At 35.3% G+C, this 21,913-nt stretch overlaps 1 protein-coding gene across 4 annotated transcripts in view; it reads right to left on the reverse strand.

Annotated features, from left to right (window-relative positions):
• TBC1D22A (TBC1 domain family member 22A) overlaps positions 1–21,913 on the reverse strand; it is a 180,648-nt gene that overhangs the window by 79,394 nt on the left and 79,341 nt on the right. For all 4 annotated transcript variants that reach the window (XM_074166614.1, XM_074166643.1, XM_074166632.1 and 1 more), the window contains 2 exons: positions 16,176–16,251; positions 1,343–1,470 (listed from right to left, as the gene is read on the reverse strand). In XM_074166614.1, the coding sequence (XP_074022715.1) occupies positions 1,343–1,470; positions 16,176–16,251 (204 nt within the window). The remainder of the gene's footprint in view (positions 1–1,342; positions 1,471–16,175; positions 16,252–21,913) is intronic.

A 21,913-nucleotide genomic window follows, 5' to 3' on the forward strand; every position in this document is an offset into this window, starting at 1 on the left:
TTAGCATGGTAAAAAACCTTCAAGAGTTAGAAATGCTGCAGCAATAGCAATGCAAATTATTCAAAATTAGAGAAATTAGCTACAGTGAAACATTTAAATAGCTCGATCTCTCAGTTTATCAGAAAGATCTTACAAAGAATAAATATTTTCCACTGGAAGGAAATGCCAGGTAACAACAGGTATTAAAATGAATAATGAGACACAGGGGAGGTAAAAGGACACTAGATGGAAACAAAAGCCAAATTCCATTCAGAAATTTGTTGAAGATGAATGACTAAATAAAACCTGCAAGGATATCACCTCTTAGCACAGATTAACAGAAGAAGTGATAGACCCCTCATTTGCTAACATTTTCTTATCCGATTTGTATACCATTCTACAAAACACACTTCACTGAAACAACTTACTGGACTCATTAAATGACTAGTTTATGACTCATTAAATGAAGTTCTTAACCTTCTATTAGACATCTGAATATATGGTCTAAGTGGACATTCTGGCATTAACATCTATAAAACTAATTAAACATTGTTACATAACCAGCAGATGTAAATACACTGATATTTAAAGATGTTATGTCTCGTTACGAGACATTACAAATTATGAGTTACTCCCATATTTATTAACTTAATTCAGCTGAAAATTCTTACGGAATTTATATTTTTTTCCCTTCCCCCCTCCTGTTAACTTCAACAACAAAGATAGTAAATAAGAGCACATTCTTCAAGTACGTAGTTAAAAATTGCTACCAGAAGCTGCTGGAACAGCAAGTAACAGTACCAAGAACAGGCAAACAATTTTTCTCTGATATCAATTCCTTCATTTGAGAGTCAGGCAAGAAATTATTGAGGAAAAATAACTAGCTCAACTAGAGGTCAGTAACATAAGGATTTCTGTCTGGACAAACAATAAGACAGAAGACATGACAGAAGGATGAATGCTGACAACTGGAGACCGGAAGCTAGTATCGGATTGAGCAGTTAAGCAGACAGGCGGTAAGAAGCCTGCAACTCAGAATCAATGGAGGGCATTGATTAAGCACAATTCAATGTTTTGCTTTTCTGAAGAGACAGAAGGGAGTACTGACACTAACCCATGCCTTGAGTGAGTGTTCATTTTACTACTACCAATTATCATGACATCAAGTGCTTGGTTTTGAAGGGCAAGATGACTGAAGACATTAAATGTTTGAAAGTCATAATGATCACTGAAGGCTTTCTTCTCTTATTATGATGATTCTCAAATGACGTTAAACAAAACGTTCAAGAAAAAAACACACACAAACATACTGGCATGTCCAAAACATACTATCAGAGTTATGGAGGTTTAAAAAAGTACTTACTTGGTATGTGTCCCATAACCTGATGGTACAGCGTAAAGGGACTTCTCTCATCAGCAAGTTATTCATCCAACGGAAAGCAAATTGCAAGTATTTCACCTCATGCTGATCCAAGTGCCTATGAACTTGCTCTGAAGACAGAATAGACAGACATTTTACTGCAACTTTTCTGAAGTCCTTAAGTATCAAATGCACTGTTTGAAAAAATAAGATACTCCTCCAATCCCAAGCAAATAAAATGTGGTGGCGCATGTAGACTCTCACAACTGAGTGAAAACCCCCAAAATAGAAACAACTACTTGAACATTACAGTGGATTCATTTTTCTGCCTCTAGATGGCTGAAACAATTGCTCTCAGTTGTGCTATCTTAAGAAAAGATTAAGGTCAGAGCTTTACAATATACCACAAAAAAATACACAAAGTTATAAAGTGAAATTATTAGATTCATGTTTCCTCACTAATTTCTTAGGCTACAAATTATTTGGGTCAAGACTACAAGAAACAAGGTTTGCATATAACATAAGGGCTTCCAAAAATAAAGTGTTGGTAATAAAAAAAAAAAGACAATATTAAATTAAGAAGGCAACAAAATATAAGCAAAGTACACATAAAGGTTGCATTCACTTGAGACCAAGAAAAAGTGAGATTAATGTGTAGGAAACACAGTGAGCAAATTTAAATAATTTACAACTGAAAAGAATTTCTCAGTGTAACAAATACAAATAAAAACTAGTACAAATCAATGGTTTCTAAAGCAGTACTTGCACATACTATGTTTATTGTAGCACTTTTACTACTATTTGAAAGCTGTGATAATCACTTGCATGGGTTGCTGCTAGGGCTAATAGAACTAATCTACTATATGAATTTAATATATTTAGCAGAATTCCCTCCAAAAAGGATCACAGACATTCTGTTAACAGGTTTTATCTAGCAGGATCAAGGATGACATTCTCATGGTGTAAATGAAAACTACTGCAGAAATGCTAATGTCTTATTTTGGATAAATAGATGACAAGAAGTCTTTGTTCAAGCCTAAATAAGACGCTCCTACTGTCTTTCTTTACAAAAATACACACTTCTCAGCCTTTATCTATCTGTGACTATAGCACTCTCTTCAGCAGAGCTGGTTTCTGTGTTCCTAAAGTTGTGGCCTTCTGTTATACAGACAAATATATAAAACTGTTTATGCTCGTCTTAGAACTGTTACTTCTCCTGGGAACTTTTAAAGTTGTAGCTATATATAAAGATCTGTGAATCTTTAAATGATTCATTTCATTTCTATGTATAACACCACCTAGGTAATTAGACACTTCTGCTATACAATAGACTGAACTGCTACTATGTGATGTGAAAAGGTAGAGAATGAGGGTGGAGATATAATGATCTTGTGCTAAGTGATCGCATTGAGTCCTGGATAATCCCTCTTTTTCTCAGTCATTATGTGTACAGGAAAAGTACTACAGTGTTACCACGGTATATTATGCCTACATATTGTCAATATTTATAAAATTAGACGAGAACTTTGTGATAATAGCCCCAGCCTTCCTGTCTCAAGACCCTGTGACTAATGTTCTTCCTTCATCCACAAACCAAATATTCTCCCATCACCTTCACACCCTCCTTTCCCAGGCTTTCTGCAAAATTCAGCAGCTGCCCCAGCTCGGAGAGAGACAGCACCCAATACCAAGGCTAGTTCTGAGCTCTGCATAAAGCAAGCAGCCTTTGCGAGTGCAACGAGTACCCAGCCAGTGCCCCAAACACAGCAGCTACCTGTGGGGCTTACTCTGCAGCCCCTCCTCAGCAGCACTGCTCATCTGGGTCACTTTTCTTTTTTCTTTTTTTTTTTAAAAAAATAATCAAGAACTGAGCTTTAGGAAAGTCATGGAATTCTGCACAGTAGAGACCTTTTTCCCCTCTCTCTGTACAATGCTGATGAGGTGAGTCCTCAGCGTGAAAAGTTACTGAAAGTAGAAGACAGATGTGGTAATATGTTCTGCAGCCTTAGAGAACAGGCTGAAAAATGAAACAAGGCAGTTTATATGTAGAAGTCCACTTTTTAAAGACTTCAGAAGCCTCTGTATTTTCATTTTCCACACAGAGGCCTTGCATGCCTCTAACTTCTAAAGAGAAGAGGGGACAATATTTGAGTTGGAAGAGACCTACAACAATCACATAATCCAACTGCCTGACCAATTCAGGGCTGACCAAAAGCTAAATCGTATTATCAAGGGCATTATCCAAACGTGTCTTAATGTGGCTTGGAACATTGACCACCTCTTCAGGAAGCCTGATCCAGTGTTTGACCACCCTCTAAGTAAAGAAAGGTTTCCTAACGTCAAGTCTGAACCTGCTATGATGAAGCTTTGAGCCATTCCCATGCATTCCAAGAGCTCAGCACCTCCCTCCACACTTCCCCTCCTCAGGAAGCGGTAAGAGAGCAATGAGGTCATCCCTCAGCCTCCTTTTCTCCAAACTACATGAACCCAAAGTTCTTAGCTACTTCTCATAGGACAGTCCTTCCAGCCCTTTCACCAGCTTTGTTGCCCTCCTCTGGAAGCATTCATGGACCTTACCATCCTTCTTAAATTGTCCTTCTTAAATTGGCCCAGAACCACACACTCATGGTGAGGCACCACCAGCGCTAAATACAGAATCACAGAATGGTAGTGGCTGGAAGGGACCTCTGGAGATCACCTAGTCCACCCCCCCTGCTAAAGCAGGTTCACCCAAGAGCAGCTTGCACAGGATTGCATCCAGGCAGGGTTTGAATGTCTCCAGGGAAGGAGACTCCATAACCTCTAAAGCGGGATAATCACCTCTTCTGACCAGCTTGTTATGCTGTGTTTAATGCAACCGAGGATGTGGTTTGCCTTCTTGGCTGCCAGGGCACACTGCTGACTCCTGTTGAGCCTGCTGTCAACCAGCACCTCCAGATCCCTTTCTGTAGGGCTGCTCTCCAGCCACTCCTCTTCCGATCTATACTTGTGCCTAGCATTACTCCAGCCCAGGAGCAGAATCCAGCATTTCGACTTGTTAAATTTTCAAATGTTGAATAAATCATTGATGATTTCCCACTTCTCCAATCCATCTAGATCCCTCTGCAAGGCCTCTCATCCCTCAAGAGAGACAACATCATCTCCCAGTTTGGTATCTACAGCAAACTTACTAATGGTGCATTGAACTCCTGCATCCAGATCATTGATGAAAATATTGAACAGAATCAACCCTCGAACTGAACCCTGAGGAACACTGCTGGTGGCCGGTTGCCAGGCAGATGTAGCCCCATTCACTACAACCCTCTGAGCCCTGCCCTTCAGCCAGGTCTTCACCTAATGCACCGTGATTAGGTAAGTTATTCAGGACAAGTATAGAATTACTATCATGTGTCTGCCTTTGCTCTAGGCAAATTTAGCTGCAAGTTAAATATACTGAAGTGAGATACTATGTTAAATTTATTTTTTAAATGTCACATTTAGATACCTATACTACAGACTATTATAATTATATAATCCACTACATCAAGCAGGATGCAGAAAAAGTCAGTTTTATTTCTAACTGAAGTTACTATCTCACAAACATTTCTGTTCTTCACACAGCAGAGACAAATTTCATTTGGTTTCTTGCAGCCATTGAAAGTAAGTAATGGAGAACAATAAATCGTGCCTGTTGTGATATTTCAAGTACAGTTGTTAATAGGCATAATGAATATCTTGACAGTTGCTTTCTAGTCTGAACAAGTTGAAAAATAGACTAAAGTCTGTGTGTTATATACAACTGATGAAAGACTGGAATAGAAGATGCATTGACTAAAAAGCAAATTCTTCCTACTTTGTAAGTAATTGTGAGTAGAGGCTATTTTGCTGATAAAAGTAATTTGGACAACCATAATCTAAATTTAAATTTTCCATTTCAATGAAAATAAGTACGTGTGTGCAATGAACAAGCAAGATATATAATTACTGTCAGCATTCAGACTTCAAGTATTTTATAAAAAAAATACTTCTACTTCAGTTTCTGATAGTAAAGTTATTTTACAGTTTTAAAAAAAAGATAGTTCTTTTGTCAAAATTCAAAAGAAAGTAGAATTACATTTAATAAGTTTCCCAATACTTTCAATAAATCTATATATAAAGTTTTAGCAAAGCAAGTCTTCTGATTAAAGAATAAAATACAATATACAGATGCATTCCAAAGTAGCATACTGCCAAAAACATGTATTTTATACATAAAAAGCATGTATAACTATTTATAATTTAATAAATGTGCTTATTGGATATATTAGTTTGAAAGAGCACGTTTATCCACTTTAAACAGATACTTCTTATGGCAGAAGGACCTATACATATAAAGTATCTATCGTTAATGTTTAATGTCAGCTTCTCAAGCTGTTTTACAGACTTCAGAATTAAAGCTGTATGTGACCACAGAATCACAAACTAAAGCCACAGGTAAGAGCAGAAACAACCTGTACTCAAGCGTGACTTAACTGCTGTCTTGACAGGGGGATACTCTCAGAGTGCATGCCTAGGAAAGCTTACATATATATAAGCAAAGAGGAATCAAAAAATAATAGTAAAATTATGCATGAATTGCCATATTACAGTGGCACAACATGGTGCCACCACATCCGTCTGTATAATTTATTACTTCAGAATATTATCCTTTTGGTGTTGACTGTAGACCTACTTTTGACACTTTTGGAAATTATTTAAAGTTCACTTTGTACTCATATTTCATACCCTAGGCACTTCATTTTTAACTCAATTTTATCAATACTTTATACATATTTCACTGTAAACATAAAAAGCACTAGTTGTTAAAAACTATCCGAAATGCAGTTAAACCAAGCATCTCTGATAAATAGGCCTTTTAGTTCAACGAAAGGAAGAAAAGTGTGTGTTTCTCATGAAGAGACACAGAATTCTTCTTGAAGAGCACGCACTAGCTACAAGAGTACCTCCTCTGGTACCAATCCAGAAACAAACAGTAAAATAGTGAGTCAACCTCTGCCACAGAGGCTTTATTGGCACTGCCATTTACATGCAGAGCGATATTTGTGCATTGCTCCTTAACATATGAAAGCATGCTCTAGAAATACACTATCGCTCCTGTTTCCCAGTAGCCCTCTAGCACGATTGTCTTCTTTCTGGACCATGCAAATAAAGGCAAGCATTACAGACTAACCATTCCAAGACTAATGTAATGGAAGAGAAGCTGACAAAAGCAAACAGGGTGAAGCACTGACACATTTCAGAAAACAATTTCCACATCTACTACAGATGAGAATCTCCACTGTCCAATTCTCTTCATTTTTTTATCAGTCACGTTGTTATTTTCAAAAACAACTGACATTGCAAAGAAATAAATAAACATCATCTCCTCTAAACTTAGAGATAATAACACAGGCACCTAATAAGAAAGCATGACAGCCAGAAGAACCATTGTTTCAAAACTTAAAACCTTTTCATTTTGAAATATATAAAGCCTCTTGCAGAATTAACATAGGAGCCTGTCTTACTTTTAATTCTCTAATGACTCTTTTGGAAGGTTTCCTGTATGAAAATATAAATCTAACAACGACAAGAAGGTTTTTAAAACAAAAATTAAATATTTCTTTGGCAGGTAATAAACTTACAGAGGAACTTAGCAGAGAAAGAACTACTATGCATGACTAAGAATGACTTCAGAAATACTCCAGGTCTTCAGTCATTATTTTATTCACATTTTTTTCCCCTCAGGTAACTCTTATTATGAAATACAACTTAGTGTTTTTCCAGATACCTTTTAAAAAACTGATTAATAGACCAGTGTGACCCAAATTTCTCCTCTCTTCTCTCCATCTGTAAGAAAGAGAAAAATCCAGCAAATTTTCAGCTGCAGAATTTGATAGGAATTTGACAGGAATTTGTTCTTTTCCTTAGGAAGCAGTTTTGAAAAAAAAAATTAATCAGTTTAAAATCCAGACAACTTTCATCCCACGTTAGGTCAAATAAAACTGCTTTTCATAAGTATTGCTTGTAAGCTATCAGATGTCCTTAGAAACAAGCATCCCTTTGGTTGCATCGGCCCCCGTATGGATATGGTCATCCAGACTTGTCTTCCATCGTTTCCCAGCACATTTTGCTCAAGTCTAGACTCATAGACAAGTGATTAACGTGGAGCAGTTCATGCAACTGCAAGCATTCAGTTAGGGACTCCACAACCAGCATATCCACTACCAGCTCATCTGTACTATCCATTCAGTCAATATAGTAACAAAATGTTGAAATCTTTTCTACTACACCTCGATTCTTCAAACATCGCTATTTACTTAAAATCATAGCTCCCACATACTGAACCTTGGTGTCCAAAAGAAGGAATTTTGTCATCACTAAATCACTGCTTTTGAGTACTCTACCTACGGAAAGCAAATTTTGTATATCATTCTCTCTGTTCCTGAATCATTTCTACATTGGGCAAAGCCAGTACGTTTATGAGAGACAAAGGCAAAGAAGAGTTTGGAGTAAAATCTCGACACTGGGTGTTGCCAGGAGCAGTTTAAGGCCTACAACTTCCCAACATGAATTAATGAAAGTCTGAACAAAAGTAATTCTGCCAAGACTACAGTTTAGCTATGAGTTAGTTATGTATATTAATTTTTATTTATATACATTCATAGCAAAAGAAGTTCCTGATGACTGAAAAAGATATTCAAAAGATCATAAATGTGCACTTGAAGACAAGATCTCATTATGATACACAATTCTGCTTCAAGTAATAGTAGGGATCCGAGTAAAAGATTTACATGCTGATTATATCTTGTTCCAGAATTAGTTTGCTTTTTCTACCTGGCTAAAATCACCCATTCTAAGAATTATAACAAAAACATTTAAAAAAAAAATAAATTGAAAAAGTCCTGTAGAAAATGAAAACACGACTGGCAGAAAACCAGAAATATTACCAAATTATATTCTCCTCATGGCCTACAATTTAGAGAGAATGGTCTTGTTTGAATCTAGCTTACTAGATGTACAGCTAGTAGCTACGACTGAGAAGTAGCTTCTTCATACACAAAAGATACGGCCAATACTCCAGTACTAGAAAGCCCAAGACACTGATCCCAAAGCAAAAGAAGAAAACACTGGAGGAGGCAAGGCCTAGTTGCCTCAGGGGATCAAATGCAAGTCACAGTTCTGTGGTATCCAGTGCAAAATGGAGGAAACTGTTAGGAAAACCAGTTAGTAGCGGTCAAGGAAGATCTACTTTTCTAGCTGAAAGTTAAAAATACATCCTGTGTTTCCACATGGAACTCAAAAGTAAAACAAACAACAGAGAGAAATATGTTTGATGAGATACTTCTACATCCAGGTAGCATTAACTGGACTTCCATAGCCTGTTCTTCCAAATTGTAACTGTATGAATTCACAAGAAGGTTTATGCCTAACGCTTTTTAAACTTCCCTTCATGTTAAACTTCTTTTTTCTTCCCTTTTTTTTAAATTGCCATAAAAATAGTAAGTTTTGTTTATTTAAAAGTTAAAGTCCTTACCGGGGTCAGGAATTTACAAACGATTTTCAACTCTTGCTAAGATATCTGAACTCTGTAATAGCATACAAATATAATCTCCATGGTAAAACATGAAAATATGATTTAAAAGAGGTATTAAATAATAATAAAGCCCAGTGAGCAGCACTTAAGAGTGGATTAAAGTATAATACTGTAATTACAACCATAAAATCAGATAAAAAAACTACTGGTGAGCTAAATAAGATGGCTTTGTTAAAAAGAATAAGCACTTTATGGCACAAATTAATTAAAACAATTATGCAATGCTTACAAGATTTTTAATCACTTCAGTACCAAGCTCACACATAAAAATGGACCGACAGAGAAGGTCCTTATTAATCACTAATTTTCAACAGCAGCAGTAAGGTCTAAATAAATTCTATTTCCATTTCCAATTCAAAATGCTTCCATGTAGTTAAAGCTTTTTCAACTACCTTCCAGATACTTCAACACAATCCTAGTTCAAAATTATAGTGTCAGTAAAATGCTTTACAATATAATTAAACATGAACATAATTTTGCGCATACAATTAAGTATTCTTTAACCATACATTAAAAAAAAAACCATTAGCATGATTGAGTACCTTAAAAAGATTGATCAAATGTCACCTATTACCACAGTTTCATCATCAGTTCCTTGTATGAACACCCAAGATTCAAGTAAAAAAAAACAGATTAGTTAATTTGTAGCTATCATGATATATTAAACATATCACTTGTTCTGTGGCTTCTTACTAAACAACAGTATGTTGTTTAATAAGAAAACATATTAGTCTTGGTTGATATTATGCCTTTTTGAGATTCAGATTATCCCAAACAAAAAAGCAAAACAATTTTTCTCTGCGGTTTAAAAAGTTCAATCAGAACAGAAACTGAATGTTCTTTTAGAAACTACGGAAGTATCAAAACTACTAAATAGTTATCTCTAAGCACTTTTGGGGCTTAACTCATCATATCAAATTAAGTTCTGAGCAGAGCCATGAAATGTTTGTGTTTGAAGCACTGGACAGTTTTATGGGAATAAGCATCTTTGTCTTTTGGGATGAGAACCTGCTGAATGCCAAACACCAAGGCAACGTCCAGAGGAGTCACTGTAGGAATCCCAAGTGGAGCCTGGCCTTTTGAAACTTTAGCAGCCCAGAAAGAACACACAGCTCGTAAATCAACTCAGACATTAGAAAGGATAATTCTACCAGCACTAATCCTATTCTAATGAAGGATGTTTTATAAACATCTCAAATTAAGTAAGAAACCATAACACAATACATAAATATTAAGAACTATATCAACCAAACTTTTAGACATATCTACAGCAAATATTTCAAAGCATGAAAAGTACACAGAATGGTGCAATTAAATAAGCTCTGTCACTGTGGATAAACAAAAATACATATAAAAATAAAAAAATTTTAATTGACTACATTTAATGAAGAATTTGACCTGCACATATATATGCACAACCTCTATAAATATATATGAGATTCATATTTTAAATTTCTATGTGCATAAATAGCAAAAATATATGCAAAGTACAAATTTAAGGCCATGACATGACATTTGTGGCATTATTTACGTAACTGTAGATAAGTGACCAACCAAGACATTTGGAACCCAAGGCAGATATAAGGAAATGAAGTGTGATTAGTGGAGCTAACATTAATTTGTTCAGAACACCAAAATAAAATGCATCATCTAATATGTATTTCATTTGAAGATAATGAAACAAATATATTTACAATATGGCAACAGTTAAAACAGGACTTGCAAAATCCTCAATATAACATAGTTTTAGAAGGTGAAAGAACATTTTACCTCCACCTATGCATAAGTAAAAATATTTTCCCAAACAATACTATGTAGTGTTTAATAGAACAATTATTCTTTAAAATAATTTAAATATAACAACTTCAATTTTGCACTAAAATACCAGAAATTACCCCAATTAAAATATTATATGTAAGAATACCTGCAATAACTCTCCAAAACAGATGGCCAGAAGATGCATTCACAGTAGATACAGCAAAAATACTGAAATATTACTGAAATTTTTAAAATTTTAGCTGAATTCCATTTTCAAAAGAACGGGGGGTGGTGGTGAAATATATTATAGCAACAGAAAGAGCTTTTTTCTTTCTTTTTAAAAATATTTTTCTGCATTTTTCTTTTTCCATTTCTTGTTACTAAGATTCAGGGGCCAATTCTACAATAAGATTGGTGGTTACTGGTGCAAGAATCTGGAACACTAACAACACAGAATTCATATAACTACAAGAAAACATGAGCACAAATCAGGGTGTGCAGAACACGGATGCAAACCCCAGGATCTTTTCTATAAAAGTTACAGAAAAAAATCTTCCAAACTTACCCTCACAGAAGATGCAGAATATTTATACTAAGTTGAGTGGTCAATACTGCTTTTATAGTTTATTTTCATGCTAATGAAAAGCTGACATAAATAAAAATACATTTATAGTAGGCTAGTTTATTTTTTTTCTAGAACTGCCTTCTTGCTGATTTGGACAGAATTTTATGTAATTTTAACATCTTTTATCAATGTTTGGAAACCCAAGACTACTTTTATCTACAAATGCTCAGCCTTCTCCACGTGGCTACCTCATACTCTAATGTAATTACCAGATGTCCTACGGTAAACTGAAGAAGCTGAGACTCTCCTAAGCATGAAACCAACCAAATGCTCAACATCTGTAAATTCTGGAAACACAAATCCTGAAATAATTTTGGCATTCCTACACCACGTTTCTTTGCTTTCAAGCCTAAATGAAGCAAAAATGGAAGACAGCATGCCACGTGGTTTTACAAACCATGAGAGATGGTTCATGATTTAGAGCAGCAGCTCTTAGAGCTACTGACATTACAGGAAACAGAAAAGATAATTAGCTATAACAGATGCCTTATATTATTGAGCTACCTATTGATCCTTCCTCTCAATATTTTTGTATAATTCCTAGAAAAATCTGAATGTGATGACAAGGAGATAAATGGAATTAAATCATGTTTTATATTCAAATCCCGTCTGGTCTGTAACAAGGTTCTATTAACAAACTCAAAAATTCCATTAAACACAAGATTCACCAAAATTATTTTCTGGAGTTTAAGCAGACTGAGATCATAATTAAATTAACAGAGTAGCTTGGCTGTTTGAAGTCTACTGCAATGTTCTGCAGTGTAGGCACAAGGACAGTTCCTTTGAGGGGAGCTGTGATCCATAAGGCTGGGTTAATGAAGGTTGCTTGAACCACTAACATAATGCGTTAACACTTTCTGAAGGGCGAGCATCATTTTTCATACGCTGGTAATCCATTATTATTAGCAAACAAGCTGTACCAGTTTCATCCACTCATGCAGCTACTTTTATGTTAAGATTCTCTTCACCATGCAGTTAACCAGCATCAAGAAAATAATGTTACACAGTAGCAATAGGAACACTATTTTCTTCCACAACAACCTTAATTAGCACTTAGGATATTTACAGTAAATACAGATAATGAGATTTCTTTTTTAAAAACAAAGTTACTGAATTCATATCAACCATACGTTTCCCTTTAGCTATAGTGTAGCAGATCCAGTATAAAGATAAAAAGACAAAAGCAAAAAGAAATGGAGAAGAGTAAAGCACAACATAATAACATATAATTTAATCAAACTACATCATGTATCCATCAGAAAGCCAACCAGGTCACGACCCCTTACTCGAGGCATCCAAAAGTTTATAAAATTACACCAGCGCACATCCATCATTGCCTATCTAAGAACTCAACCTTTATTTTAATCTTATATGTACTTTGGTGCATTTTTATAGCAGAAGAAAGTAACTGAGTGGACAGTCTTCTAGATAAAAAGCAACAGTCCAAAGAACATTGAAAAAATGCGTATCTTTTACTATCCAAAACATTAACTGAATCACTGTATTATAAGGGTTGTGATCAGCAGTACAAAGTCCAATTGACATCTAATTATTAATGGCATCCTTCAAGGGTCAATACTGAAGCCAATAAGGTGCAACAACTTTATTAACAACTAATGATGGCACACAGTGGACTCTGTGTTTGTGGATGATACCAGATTGGGACGAGTGGTTTACATCTTGGAAGTCAGGGCTACTATTTGGATAGACCTTGGCAGGCTGAAGGAGTGACTGATAGGAATCTCCTGAAGTTCAGGAGAGGGAAACATCATGTACCTAGGATGGAATAGTCTCACTCAACAGCACTGACCAGGCACTGAATGGCTGGAAAGCAGCTCTGCCAAGGAGGACTTGGGGATCCTGGTGGACCTTGGGCTGTACCCAAGTCAGCAGCATGTCCTTGCAGAAAGGAAGGCCAACTGTACACAGGGCTTTCTAAGCAAGAGAGAAGCCAACAGGTCAGGAGAAGTGATTCTTCCTCTGTATTCACAGACACAACCAAGGTATTTAAGCTGAAGCACTTCACACATGAAAGGAGGCTGACAGAACTGAATTTGTTCAGTCTTAAAAAGAAAAGTCTATGACCAGCTGCGACTACTTAATGGGAGAGTGTGACAGAGCCAGATTCTTCTCAGAGGTACACAGAGATAAAATAAAAGGCAGCAGACATCAATTCCATAAGCAAAAATTCTAATTATTTATATTTTTTTAAAAATTAGTATCATAATGACTGTAGTCAAACCTTGAACAGAACCCAAGGAGGCTGCAGAATCTCAATCCCTGGAGTTTTTCAAAACTGAGCAAGGCAAGACTCCACAAAGCCTGATCTAAGTTGGCTCCACCCTCTTAGATAGAGAGGCGAGAGCAGAGGTTTGGAACACTGACTTCCAAAAGCCCAGTTCAACCTAAATAATTCTAGGTTTCCATAAGGTCAATTACATCCAAATCTTACTGGCTTCCTTTCCAAAGAGCAATGACAGCTTTTTCAAATACTTCAGTTTCTACAAAGAAAAAATGTGCAATGAGATTTCCCTCACTCTGAACTGTTATAATCCCCATTATTTTTAAAAATCATTTGCTTTAACTTCTTTTCTACATATGCTACAGGTATGTCATATGGACAACACACACTGTAAAATATACCTGCCATAAGATGATAAATTCCTTAAAGTTAGGATTTTGCTTTGCTTTCTCCAACTATACTGCTTCAAAACAAGGAAAGCATCCCCTGCTACTCAACCACATAAACAATCCAGAGTTAAGATTAATCTAAGATGTTACTTTCTAAGTATTTAGGACAGTATGAAAAATCAACATTAAGTAGCAAACACTCATGTTGTTTACAAAAAACTACCAGAAAAAAATTCTAGAGCAGAAAAGGCATTGTTCAGTAGCTATCTTCATTTTTTAAAAAATCTTGGCAGTTATCTACAGTCACAGACATTGATACAAAATCTGCCACAACATATAGCTCTAAGTAAAATATACATTGTATTGGTTGCCTCCTTTATTGAATACAATTTAGATCAAAAAACATTGAAGAAAAAATTTGATCCACATTTAGAAAGACAAATAAACTATTACAGCTTTTGATGCGCAACTACTTCAACAATTGCCTATTACATACAGTCCTATAAAGACCTCACAAAATTATTTTAAATTGGATAAAAATCAGGAATCCACAGTTTACTTTCCATTATAAAGCCTGGAAAAAGGCATTTTAAGAAAACACATTTATCTGCTACAACTGTCTTTTTTTTTTTCAATTTAAGTGTAAAGCCTTAAAACTAATGCTTCCCAAACTTAACCATTGAGAAAAATTATTTAACTCTACCCCTAAGGCACTGAAGATACAAATAAGTATTCAGCATTTTTCTTTCTTTCTTTCTTAGAAACTAAACAATAATATCTTGTATTATCTTTAATATTTTTATTAAACAGAACCATAAGGTTGATTATTAGAATGGTATTTTTCATTTTTAAAACTTGGTTAAAGAATTTGTTTATATAAACATTAATTGATCAAGTTCAGGAAGTCTATTTATAGGCATTATAGTTATGCACTTTATCATTTGCTTCGATAAATTATTGAAATGTAAACATCAATATTGATACAAGCACAAAATGACACATAAAAAGTCACACTGCAAATAGTAAATTGCAGTAAATAGTTGAAGTAACAAAATACATTGCTTTAAAAATATTTTTAATATAAATATTTTGGTAGCCTATATACAGAAGTATCCCCTTATATTTTTAACATTCATTTACATTTTAAACAAAACAATATATCTACAACAACATACTTACATACATTTACATTGATAGTACACTACTACTACACGAACACTGTTCTCCTACCCTTAAATTTTGATCATTAAAAACACTGTAACTTCCTAAAAGGACACAAAGAACATCATCAAATATTCAGGATGTAAATATGTGCAAGCCAAACCAAAATCTGCTATGGTAAGCACTGGGCACAAAAAAAACCTCACAGTATGTATAATGAAAAGATGGAATTAATTTTTCCAAGAAGATTATCAAATATTAAGCTACACAAGAACTATTTTTCTATCTCATCATTGGCAGGCTACTGTCGCAAATATATGCCTGGTTCTGCTTGGCAACATTTTGTTAATACTCTATTCATTAATTTAACAAACTATCAAGAGAGTATGTTTAGACTGGGCAAGCATTATCTCTTGCATTTCATTTAATTAAACTCTGTTTTAGCAATATGACAGTCAGCATTTCATGAAGGGAATTATTTTAAGGATGAAGGTAGAAAATATTTCAAAGTGCCCTGCTAAAACATGAAAGCATAATCTAAAATTACCCTTGCACACACTGTAATTTATCTATAATATTAAAGATGTTATTTCCAGAGTTCATAATTAATTGGATTCCACAGAGAAATTATTCAGGCATTCCAGATAGCAAAATGATGCACAAAGGCACAAAACATAGTGCCGAAGGACAACCATAAACAACCACTGTGACTTGCCCGAATTACAACAATCATTGAGCTTAATGTGAAATGAATACTGGCTGCCTTTTGTATGTGGTCATTATTCTGCTGCAAAGAAATTGCCATTGAATTTTGATTATATTGCCTTAATAAAAAGTAATGAAAGTGGCTCATGCTCTAGTGACTTTCTTTTAAATGATACACGACAGTGATCTTCCAAAGGCCAGTGTGCGACAAGCTGATTTGAGTATGACACCTCACCTGAGGAAGGCGATGTTACCCCTCCACTGTAGGTAACTGCAGTGATGTTGGCTTGACTTCTTGCAAACATGTTAACGAAACACTTCCAATGAAACACCAGCCAGAAATTCAGTTAGCTTTTAAGACTTACCATCAATTCGACTAACAAGTTCTTCCAACATTTTCACTTTCTTCTGAATTCCTGGCTGTGCAAACGTGTAGTTATCCTGAAGAAGATATCATACACAAATGTAAATTTTGGGGGAAAAAACTTTCTTTTCCTTCAATTACTTATCTCAATCCATGTATTTTTCTATTTTCTTAAGCTGTTCTGTGCTTTGTTTTTACATTTCCCAGGTATGCTTCTACAGTTAAGTAGTAAATTATCACAATGTACAGTCCTACTTCGAGTGCCCATCTCTAAGAGTACACCCTATAGCTATTACTGCATCAATTGCTCTCTACTTGCTAATCTACCGCCCCTGAAGTTACAGATTTATTGCAGAAGGCCCATTAGCTTTAAAAGGCTGTCATCTTAAATGCCAAAGTGTGCCACACTATAGATTTTTTTTAAGGTGATTTTTTCTTCATAACTTTACAATTTTATCACAAATCATGTAGGAAATACGAAAATTTAGACCCTAATCAGTCACAGGATAAGAATCTGATCTTTAGAAGTTCAGAATAATACCTTCCAGCAGCATAAGAAATCAAAAGTCTATTTCAATGGAGTCATGACGGTTCTGAACCCAAGGTTACAGTTAATATCATGAATCAAAATCTAGCACACAAGCTATACAGCTAAAATGGCAGGGTATTTGCATGTATTTGTTTGATTGTATTAACTCCGGATTTTTTTTATTTTTGGATTGCAGCTGTATAATACAGACTAGAGTCTGAATTAATAAGAGAGATATCTCCACTTTACCCCAAAGTGATCAATCTTTTTAAATAAATACATTACTTAAATACACAGCAATGTGTCTGATTATTTGATTGACAATCCCTCCATTGAACTCATTTTGTTTTGGTTTTCTATATAGAGAGATTCAAGAAAAGAAAATTACCCATATATATTTTAAAATAAAGTTGCTATGTAAATTCTTTTCATGTAACGCACTACGTAAACAGAAAACCAGGGTAAAGGATTTTTCATCTCAACTGCTATTGTTTGAATAATTCCTTTATGAAAATCAATTGAAGATCTGAGCAAGTATCCAAAAAATCATCCTAAAAAAAGTTTTCACTGATGTTGGAATATTAATTATTCTTGACTTGATTTCAAATTTTAACTTGGCCTTAGAGTAAAAGGAATGAATATCAGTTTATTTTTATGTATCTTGAGACATTTTTCATTTTATTGAAGAGAAAAAAAAAAAAAAGGCTATTTCATTCAACTTTACTCCCAGTTTTTCTACTTGCTCCCCAACAAGCAGCACAGGGAAATAGGGAATGGCGGTTGTGGCCAGTTCATAACACTTCATCTCTGCTGCTCCCCATGGGCCACACGCCCCACCAGAAAGCCTGCTCCTGCGCAGGCTCCTCTCCACGGGCTACAGCTTCCACCAGGGCATCTCCACCTGCTCTGGTACGGGGTCCCTCCATGAGTTGCAGGGTGGATATCTGCTCCACCGTGGTCCACCATGGGCTGCAGGGGGACAACCTACTTCACTGTGGTTTTCACCATAGGCTGCAAGGGGAAACTCTGCTCCTGGAGCAGCTCCTCTTCCTCCTCCTTTACTGACTTTTGTGTCCTCAGGGTTGTTTCTCACTCCTTTCTCACAGCTGCTGCGCACTGATTTTTCCCATTTCTTAAATATGTTACCACAGAGCATCACCAATGGGCTCAGCTCTGGCTAATGACAGGTCCATCTTGGAGCTGGCTGGAATTGGCTCTGTCTAACATGGGGCCTCTTCAGTAGACACCCCTGCAGCTCCCTGCAGCTCCCCTGCTACCAAAACTTTGCCACGTATTGAACCCAATACAAGTCCGCTGCTAGCTTTTGCGGAAAAAAGTGTTCCAGTATTCAACTCTCCTACCTCTTCCCCCCCACAGTTGTGCAAAATTTTTGTTGTATTTCCTCCTTTACTCCTTGTGTAACTTTGACCATTGACATTAAGCAAAAGAAAAACTGAAAAAGACATTAGTAACTGAGAACAGGATTGTCTTGCCTCAACAGGTCTTCAGCAAAGAGTTAACATAAAATGCCCTGTATTCCTAACCACTGTTCTTGACGCTTTCTAGTAAGTGTTCACCTATGACAAAGTATGCATGAGTACACAACAGAATCCATGATAAACATAAAAAATTCATGCATTGGTGTGCAATACCTAAATTCCTTAACGTTCTGCTCAGATTGCTTCCAACATACTTTCAGTGAACTATGCTAACCTACTTCACAGCTGAATGGTTATAATATCCAGTTCAGACTCCGACACATAATTAGTTTCACCTTACAATACAGAAGGTTAAGACTTTATAATGTCACAAGGGCTCAAAACTTGCTTCAGTCTTTGTGTTAGTAGTCCCTACTTATTCTGTAGAGGCTAGTATAACCACCTCGTTGCCCTCCAACTACAAGTAGGTCTGGCAGGAGCTCCTCTCAAAAAATAATCATTATAATTTAAAATAAAATATTAAAATCACAGCCTTCACTAGACATGAAAAAACGTATTAGGTAATTCCTTTTTTTTTTTTTTTTTTCAGTTAGACAAATTCTAAATGGAAGAAACTTGATTAGAAAGTGAAAATAAAGGGAAAAAAAGCACTGAACAAATTTAACTGGGACTATCCTCCTATACTCACAAAAGGAAAGGTGGTGGGCAGGAGGGAGAGTGAGGGAGATCACAGTTTCTAAAAGCATGTTTAACCACTGGGTATCAAGTCCCATCCATTTTGCTAGTTCTATTCTGAACTCTGACCATAAGATATAACTTGCAAAGATGTTTACCTTGAAAAGTAAGTCCTAAAGTAACCTGTTCTGTGGAGACACTGAGAAAGTGACATTGAGTGAACTACAGATGGTCCTAATTGAATTCTTAATATCTTCCAAATGTTACAGTATCTATACCATACAACTCTCCCACTTTTTGTCTATCAGTAACAAAATACCAAAGTAGATTCTAGTATTTTTCAACCACATATACACAAGAGATTCTTATTAGTCACTCTGATGTGTGTTGTAACAAATATACTCCATTTCCAATCACCATACGCAGCCACAATACTGACAGCTATCTGTTCAAAATATTACTAACTTATGAGAGATGCTAAAAAGAACACAGATGCTTGTTAAGTGCATGTTAAATGTACTTCTACAGCAACTGATTAGTAAGTTCAATGTATCTCCGTGTCATTTTAATTTTATATATCTTCCAAAATACTATGGATACTTCATAACAATGAGTCCGTAATAAATCTGAAAACCTTTCTTTCCAACTTCTTCAATTATTTCAATTACACGTGGAAAAGGGAATATTAACAGCATTTGTGAAGGCCATCTGGTGTGTAAGTACAAAGGCAGCTGTAAGCACACACAGAAGGAATCACATACATACTGAGTATTATATATAAATATAATAACATATGTATATTAGCAATTATATATAAAATTTGTAAGTATAAGTAATATATATACACTTCTGTGTGTATACATAAACAGATATACTTTATTTATACTTTTACACACAAATGAAAACACACTATAATACTTTTTTGACTCATTCCTTAGGAAATACTTTCAAGTTTCAAAATGCAACTTTTCTTATCTAAACATCAGAAATTTTAAAATTTTAGATCCTTTGCCCTTCCGCACTGATTTATATTATTTAAAAATACATAGAAGGAATTTCAGAGTATTGAAAATTGCTTCTCATGGTCAGAAAAAGAAACAAACTTGCAACTCTCTCAGCTGAGAACCTTGGGGAAACTGCCCTCTGAAGGAATACAGAACCTTACTGCACTACTTAATATATTGCACATATGACCTTTACTACAGTTATCATTATCAGGAATACTTTCTATTTTGAAAATTCGGACTTTGCAGGTTTTAGCTAAACAAGGTCCCCCATCTTTTTCTTTAAATAGGTGATGACTGAATAATTTTAAGAGAAAGCTGAAGAGGAAAGAAAAACCACTTTTTATATCATCACAGAAGGAAAAATAGAGCCAGACAAATTGAAAAGAAAAAACGAGCGTCAATAATTTGACAAGCACAAGTATAGGCACAGTACTTCTCATCTTTTCAGGTCACACAAGCTGTTTACCAACAACATACTGATGAAAATACCAGAACCATTTACAGAAGCAAATACAAAGTTTTGACACAAAGTCTTCATGTGTTGTTTGTTTTTAATAAGGTTTTATCAATCAGATCAGAGCTTTTAAATATAAAGGATACACTAAGCAATCTGTAAAAGGCATACCTAGGGGTCTATTTTCTCTACTTATGTATATTTAAGAATTCCTATACATCAATTTAGGTATGAATTTAGGTATGTTCATGTATATTATCACATGAACAAAAGACAACTGAAAAAAAAGGGGTCTTCTCAATTTAATTTTTTTAACTTAAGTACTTCATTCACATATTTGTGAATTGTTTAAGCAAACTCCTATTAAAAATCCTGGTTCACTTTGCTGTCAAAGTTATGTGAAAAGGTGGGGGCAAGGGGAGGAAAGCATTACACTTTGATGATGACAGCCAGCGTGTATATTAACACTATTCAATAGTAGGCACAATTTACGCAAAATGTTTCTTGAAGGTGGAAATTATAATGCAAATACAATCTTAAATACAGTTCAGGGGAGAGGGAGTGCGCATGCACAAGAACACACACACAAGTGTGCTGGAGTACGCTGTTTGCGCATACTCTGTAGCATGTTCCATAATTACTCCAAGACACTTCCTTTAAAAAAAACCAACTTCCAACTTTTGTGATTATTAAGCCTGACTTTTGAAAACTTAAAATTTCCTAAGCAGTAGGAAAGAGAAATACAAAGCATTGCCACCCAAAATTTTCTACACATAAAAGAGTATTTTATTTATTTCTACAGAATAGGATGAAAAAAGCGACATCCAATCAAAAAGTAGGTACTGACTCTCCTGTTATAATAGTATCCATAGCCTCAGAATCAAAGACTCAATCTTCTACTAAGTAATCAAAACTCAGTTTTACACAAGTGGATGTATTATAAATTACAGAAATTGTTAAAGTAGCAATAAAAGAAGTGCTCAGGGTGTATTTTTGCATTACAGCATAGGCCAGACAACAGTTCAAATCTGGGTAAGAGCTAGAAATCATAAATATGGACACTTACAGTCCCAAAAGCTGATGCTGTATATTTTAGGTAGAAGACAAAATATTTTTATTCTGAAGCCCAGTGATAGCGCAGTATATTTCATCTAAAGAACAGAAAACAATGCCTTTTATGTAAGTATTCAGAACGGATTACAGATAGATTTGTTCTCTTCCCAAAAACGTTACTCTTGGTGACAGGCTAGAAAACTGCGTTATTAGCTTCCAAAGAGAAACAGGCTCCTTAAGAGCTTCTGAAGACACCTGTCCTGAAGAAAAACTACAGCCCTCAGGATAAATCCCACTGATGCCCTCAATTTTCTCTTACTTGAAGTCCCAACAAAGGGTTATTGTTACTAACTTAAAATTGGGTACTGGGCCAAACAAAAGAACCATGTTTTTTCCCTTTTAAGGGCAGCCAGCAGCAAATGACTACAGGGGGATGATAAGAGCAAAATAAGCCTGCCAGGCTATGCTTGCGGCATTCTTTCAGTCTTCAGTGATGAGACTTCCCTAACTCAAGGTGATATCTTGGTAATTAAAATTGTTTAAAGGTTTTTCTTCAACCAAACTTCAAACTGTTCAGGTTCT

Source organism: Numenius arquata, chromosome 2 (assembly GCF_964106895.1).
Source record: "Numenius arquata chromosome 2, bNumArq3.hap1.1, whole genome shotgun sequence".
Classification (NCBI taxonomy): Eukaryota; Metazoa; Chordata; class Aves; order Charadriiformes; family Scolopacidae; genus Numenius; species Numenius arquata.